General features: G+C 38.1%; 1 protein-coding gene across 1 annotated transcript; it reads right to left on the bottom strand.

The window, feature by feature from the left end:
- Positions 1-466: 466 nt before the first annotated feature.
- On the bottom strand, positions 467-3,441 carry LOC138664681 (keratin, type I cytoskeletal 47 kDa-like). Its single transcript, XM_069751587.1, has 8 exons — positions 2,747-3,441; positions 2,543-2,625; positions 2,299-2,455; positions 1,999-2,157; positions 1,782-1,907; positions 1,394-1,611; positions 1,064-1,095; positions 467-767 (listed from the first exon to the last, which is right to left on the bottom strand). Exons 1-8 carry the CDS (start codon positions 3,227-3,229, stop codon positions 670-672), a joined length of 1,356 nt encoding a protein of 451 aa, XP_069607688.1. The 5' UTR covers positions 3,230-3,441; the 3' UTR covers positions 467-669.
- Positions 3,442-7,350: the final 3,909 nt, after the last annotated feature.

Raw genomic sequence — 7,350 nt, 5'->3', positions numbered from 1 at the left:
AAGGGTACCCATAGAAGTGTATAATGCCCTACTTTACCTCTGTATGGATCTAAGGAAGAATATCACCATAATACAATGTGGCATGGAGCTCCATATGACAGCACACAAAGTCTATACTGCCTAGCTGCCTCAGAATTGTGTGAACACACAATTAACCCACCTATAATACTTGCACCCATAGAAGTTTTTAATGACCTAGTGTACCTCTGAATGAATGTTAGGCAAAATAGTTGAATAGCACACTTCCATGGGAAGAACCATATAGCAACCCAGAAAATCCATACAGGATTTCACTATGGAGCACCATATGGCCATGAGCATCAATCCTTCTCCTTCTTAGACTTGAGTGCTGTATCAAGTATTATTTCCGTAAAAATGTAAGGTATATATTTCTAGCTAATTAGAATCTGAGCTATGTGAGTTTTTTCATAAATAATAAAAGTAATCCATATACACATTCACAAACTTTGCATCAAAATTTAGCTTTATTGAAAAGACGTTATATTTAGCAGTACCATATATATGATAAATACACCTCTTGATATATAAACTACATCACTCAGCAGGAAAAAAAAGCATAGAATTTAAACATGGCCTTCATAGGAATATCAGAAAATGAAGGTAGCAGCTTTGATGTGAATTGTACGTTTGATGGGACTATGGGACTAATCAGATTTTCTCTTCGTGTTCTTTTACTTGTTGTGACACCACTCTTCCATTCACATATTCCTCAACGATGGTTTTAACCTTTCGGGACTTGACACTTTCTAAAGGATTCAATGCAAAACTAATATTAAAAAAAACCAGATACCAAGAATCAAAAACATAAAGCATCAAAAACATAAAGTGCAATATCTGCCCAAAGATTTTGTGTATGTTCCGAAGCTACTGACCACAGTCTTAAACTCAAACTCTCCTGCTGCATTACAGGAGACCAGCCAAGCTGTAGAGATTGTGGACAAGCTTGTTGAATTTTTCTGGTACCAAATCAGCAGAATCATGAATGCAGCACGGGAGTATAATTATTCCAATGTAGAGTATTAGTGTGATATAATTTGCTTACCTTTTGAAACTGGAGGGGAAGTCTGGACTTTGCTGAAATAAAATAACGTAGCATTAAAATGTGTATACATTATTTGCTAGTCATTCAATGGAATGCAGTGAAACCTCTTTGAGATGAAAATAAATACATAAATAAATAAAGAATGAATAAAAAAGGCAATCAAGATCGATCAAAAACAACCTAGACTGGATAAAGCGTTGTCGTCTTTATGGTGGACCTTTGAAAAGGTTTCACTATATATTAAGTCATAGAAGGTTATGCCCACCAAAAGTACTGGCAAGTCCTCCATCAAAACTGCAATCAAAGTTCCAAGTACTAAATTCTTCTTACCTGGATTCACCTTCCAGCAAGCAACGATAGGTCTCAATTTCTTTCTCTAGTCTGGTTTTGATGTCGAGGAGTTGATCGTATTCCAAGCCTTGCCTTTCCATGTCAGTTCTAACTTCACACAGCTGTAGCTCTAAGATGCTAATCTTCTCCTGGATCTTCCCAAGTTGTACACAGTAGTTGCCCTCTGTCTCAGCTAATGAATTTTCTAGAGATTTTTTCTATTGAGAGAAATTGAGCAAATTATATCTGTATTTCAATGTTAGCTTGTGGTTCATTTACATCAATGTTACTTGGAGAGAAAGACATGGTTAGACATTTGGGTGCATAGTTACATATCTTATGAAAGAACATGAACATGTTTGAATCATTGATTATTTATGGTCCATACCATAGCCTGAGCAGCTTGCAGTTCAATATCCAATGCTTGTACAGAGCGTTTCAAATCTGTGATTTCACTCTTGCTGGACTGGATTTGTTCAGCCCCAGATGAGATCTCTTTTTTGAGAGCTTTGCACTGAAATAAAGCCATATATTTAAGCATAACTAAAAGATCTCAAAGAGAAAAAATTCTATATTGGTTGTTATGGAGGTCTACTTTGGTTTACCGCTTCATTAAATTGAGCTTCTGCATCTCTACGATTCTTTTCTGCCAGTTCTTCATAGTCTGATCTCATATTATTTAGAATTTCAGTGAGGTCAACTCCAGGAGCCGCTTTCATTTCCACTGTTAGTTCTCCTGTAACTCCTTGGAAACTCTTCATCTCCTAAAAACAGTGAAATTTTTGAGGGTCTATAATTTTGTATTTCTACAGGAGAAAATGTGTTTTGGATTTCAATTTCATACACAATCAGACAGTATGGTTAATATGAAGTATGAATAAATTAAATGGTAGGAGTTTGTGTACCTCTTCATGGTTCTTCTTCAGGCTCATAAGTTCCTCAGTCAAGTTTTCAATCTGTGACTCAAGGTCACACTTGGACAAGTTCAGGTCATCAAGCACTCTTCGTAGACCATTAATATCAGCCTCTACACTTTGACGGAGGCACAGCTCATTTTCATACCTACAGGAAAGTTCAGACCATCAGCTTAAGCATCATGAAAAGATACATTCAGTTATTTAGCTATAAGTCAATGAATAGAAAACGTACTTGATCTTGAAATCATCAGCTGCCAGACGGGCATTATCAACCTGAAGGATGACTCTTGCATTGTCCACAGTTGCAACTTGAATCTATGGAAATAGTTATTACAAAAACAATTGCATAATAGTCTCGAACACCAATTTCAATATTTCTGTGAACCAACCTTACATTTTGACAATTTAAAATATATTTTTATCTAGGAATCAGTACCTGCTTCTTGAGGTCCTCAATTATATTGAAATATTTGCTATAGTCCCGATTTGGCTTGTTATCTTTGTTGTGTTTTTCATACCATTCCTTAATTTTGCTCTCAAGATCAGCATTGGCATCTTCTAATGCTCTCACTTTACTCAGATAAGTGGCAAGACGATCATTAAGATTCTGCATGGTCCCCTTTTCATCACCAGACAGGAGGCTATCTCCACCAAAACCACCAGAAACACCACCACCAAATCCACCACCAAAGCCTCCAGCACTAATCAAGTTACTACCAAAGGCAGCACCACCACTTAAGCTACCACCAAAAGCACCTGCCCCACCATATCCAGCTGAAACACCTCCACTTTGGCTTCCACCATAGCCTGCAGCACCACATGCTCCTCCAGAGTTTCCAAGAAATGAGCAAATGGCTGTCCCATATCCACCACCTCCAACAGATACTCTTGAAGATGCTGAGCTTTTTTGGTAAGACATGTTCTTGATAGATGCTAAGTAAGCCCTCCTGGTTTAAGTATGCGAAAGAGATAGCAAGCTTACTTCCCAAGTAAACATAGGCTTTATATATCATAATAACTGGGTGGTTTCTTTTAGTACAGCCTCTAAATCCAATTTTGGCTCTAAATTTCTTGATGAAATGTTAATTAAAATGTATACCTAATGTGTCCACTTGGCCTAATTTGTAAAATGCCTTTGGGCCCTTGTTAAGATAAAATGATATAAGGGTGGAGCATAGATAAGTATTATTTTATTTCCTTTAATCTGTTAGACAGATAATTTATGTTTTGAAACCTTTTCTCCCTCCCTTCTCCCAGATTCCTGTTTTATAGCTGAAATTTACATGCATGATTTCCTAAGGAAAATTCCTTTGATATTATGCAGTCGTCAAACCATTAATTTGCATCATACGTTTAGATAAAATTCTGTGGAAAGCCATTGAGAAATTGCAACAGATACAGCATTCAATCAATTTTACAGATCTTAAAGGATTTTCCAAGTTGTCATAGCATTGGCCATCAGTATTCAATTGGTGGAAGTTAAATTTTTCGCACCTCCTGTCAATCAGATGTTTGAGGGGCCATGGTCCTCAGGAAGCACTGCAGAAACTTCTGCTTTGTTAACCTTCATATGATCTACATTGTACTCGCTATACTGGGATGTGCAGAATTGTTTCTTATACTTTATGATAAAGCTTACATTTCTAGTACAGTTCCAACTATGTAGACACTGTGCTAGTAAACAGTGTACAGGACCCTTCAGCAGTGCCACAGCACCTTCACTTAGCTAATTACTGGAGGGGAACGAGAGTTGGACCTTTACCCATGAAATCTTGTTTCCCCATTATCAGTCAGAAATCAGGCTGCCAATCACCTGATGAATGAGCAAAACGCTTGTTTAAATGTTATCGTCCTGTCTAAACAGATGTGCTGCCAAGAACATTGATAATCTGTGCATACAGTATGATCAAGTTAACAATCATTTCGTATGCATGGAAGTGTGGTCAACTTTTGATCTGTCTAAACAGGTTTAAACACTAAACATTCGTTGATCTTCTTTCATATAGATGATTGACAGTCTTTTGGATGCACGCAGTAGGCCAGTGTCAAAAAAGCATTAGTGACTTTTCAGTTAATAGGAGGGCATCCTATGTTAAAGGGGTTAGCAAAGCTAATTATATAATGTCAGATCGTTGGGTGACCGACACCAAACACCTCAATGATCAGCTGTTATTATCTCCTGCCAGATGTATTCAGTGAATGGAGCTGAACAGCACAGCTTAATTTACTATATACTGGCCTCTTCTGAGAACTGCATACACGATGCATCAGCACACTGCAACTAATGAATACATGAACTCCAATATTGCCTCAAACATTAAAAACGTAAAGGTACTTAGTTATGTTTTTTGATCAAAGAGCGCAAAAGCTATCCAGCCACGTCAAGGTGACCTTTTAATATGGATGGCCCCTAGCCACTAAATGTCTTACCGCTCTATGTGTCAAACCAACCTCATGTGAATGGGGAGTGAAAAGGAAACCAGGCATGCTCGAAATTAAAAGCTTATTTATGTGGTCAAGATGGGTGCAAAAAGGTGCTGACTGAGCTGTGGGCGGGTCACACTCTCAGATATTTTCTCCTAAAAAGAAAGACTAGGGCCTACACATCTTTAGTATTAAGTTATTGCACAGGTATACAAATAAATATTTCTACACCAGTCCATTAATGTAATACTATGGTTGTGCGGGTCCTTTTTTTTTTTAATCTTTTCTTTTTTCTGTAACCCCTGTGGAGACACGGGGGGCCACTGGGTGCTCTCGTCCGCAGGCCCGAGACCACATAGACCAGGGTTCATCCCACTGAACCCCTGCTCTCCTTTCCTGTGGGCATCATACTACTCAGACAACAGAGGGAGAATGTAAAACAGTGTGGCAATACTTTATTGAACCACCAACAGACAGTATTCTTTCAACTGGGGCCGTGGTCCCCTAAGTTGACATCCTGTAGAATCAAATTTGTGTCCCTCTTGATGGAGCCATGTTGTCCTGGTAGTTGTTGTCAAGTCACTGTTGATACAGAGGCATATCCCCCTTATATAGTTCACAACTCTCCTTCAAGCCATCATCTACAGGTCAAGGGAAAGGTGTGATGAGATTAACTTGCATTGTTTGTGTATTTAATCACTCTGCCTAGCTTGTCCTCCTCTGTTTTGCAGGATAACAAACTAGCTGGCCTTGTACAATATGCAATTAACATATTAACAAATATCAATTTTTTCATGATCCTGCTGCCCTGTTCTCCAAAGATAACAGATAATAAATTACAACAAACATCAACTTAAGTGTCAACATTCATACAATATGACAATGGTCCATGTTTTTTGACCAACCGTAGAAAAAAACACATAAATTCAGCAAACATAAAGATAATAGCCTATGTCTACTGGCCTACTGAAAATAGACATCTGGATAATTAAAATTAATGGCTGAATCATCACAACCTCTTTAAAGGGTCATCATCTCCTGACCTTAGTAGAAAATCGTCACAAAAAGTGTTGCTCACTTTGAAGAACCCATTGTGTCCTTATACAGACAATACATTTACTAGAGCAGTGAATAATAATTTCTTTTCACTGAAAATTGAGCACTTTCAGTCCAGGTTTTCCACATATTCCAACTACCGTAATTGCATTCATCTGCTGGAAACATGGTCCTAAACTCTGTAAATGCAGATAGTAATGATAGATAGTGATCTTTTTAAAGGTTCCCATACACATAAGATAGTTGTCAGCCGAACGCTACACCAGCGTGCATGTGTTTTCAGTTTGATGCGGGAAGTAAGGCTACGTTCACATTTGCGTTGTTGGGCGCAGCGTCGGCGCCGCATACCAACACATGCGTCATGCGCCCCTATCTTTAACATGGGGGGCGCATGGACATGCGCCGGTATGTGTTGTACTGCATTTTACGACGCATGCATCATATAAACGCACAAGACAGGGCGCAGAGGACGCTACTTGTAGCGTTTTCCCTGCGCCAAAATTCCTGATCTGTAGGATCTTATGACAAAGCATGCGTCGCAAAACGCTGCATTGTGTACATGTGTTGTTGGTTGCGTCGCATCGCTGACGCTGCGCCCAACAACGCAAATGTGAAAGTAGCCTAAGCTGTTGCCTGACACTTCTGGTAGTGGATTATCTCCCCGGAGAACATAAGGTTTGGATATTCTGATTTACACTGCTTCATCATTCTCTCCTTTAACTTCATCTGTGGATAGAGAATTGACAGGCCCTAAAAGACAAAGATAAAATAGTCGGATCGTCCGACTTTAATCTAAGGCATAAGGAACCCTTAAAGGGAAATTATCATTAGAAAATGAACTAATGTTTAAATCATGTTTTTGTGTTTAAAATATTTTTTTTTAGTTTTGTGCTTTAATGTTCATTAAAAATAAAAATTAGAAATCTTTCAATTTTCACACTGCCAACTGTGGCTTTTTTAGATTCTAACTTCCTGTTGTTTTGAAAAATTCACATGTACATTAGGCACAGTGGTCAGACTCTGATCCTATCTTTTGTATTGAAGCATTTTATGAGCGGGTCATTGTTAGGGAGGGGTAGCAGGCTTCACCTATTGTGATTGGTGTATCCTATTTTATCAGCTGCGTTTAGAGGTGTAACTTACTAGTCATTGTAATCATGTATGTGATGATAAGAAGATTGCAATATTATTGATTTTTCTTTTTTTAATAAAGATCTGAAAAAATTTTATTTAAAAAAAAAAACATGAAACTAATTTAAAGAATTGGACATTTTACAGATGATAGCTTCAGCTTCCCTTTAAGACCTTCAGACAAAATGTTAGATACTTTGGGTAAGGGGAACCTGAGTACATGGGTCGGTTATAGTAGAACATTTCATAGCTTTTTCAGACAGTATGGTGCCAATCCAACAAACAGTTTTCAAGCACGCCAGACAAATTTATCATAATTTATGTCACCAAAGTGGCTCAGTTTAAGACAGAAATGGCATACATTCCTTGTGGTGTTGCACAAAAGCTGAAAGATGCGTCAAACTCATTAAGAATTGCTTATTTCAGCGC

The sequence above is a fragment of the Ranitomeya imitator genome, chromosome 2 (assembly GCF_032444005.1).
Source record: "Ranitomeya imitator isolate aRanImi1 chromosome 2, aRanImi1.pri, whole genome shotgun sequence".
Lineage (NCBI taxonomy): Eukaryota > Metazoa > Chordata > Amphibia > Anura > Dendrobatidae > Ranitomeya > Ranitomeya imitator.
This window is presented reverse-complemented; position numbering and strand designations above follow the sequence as displayed.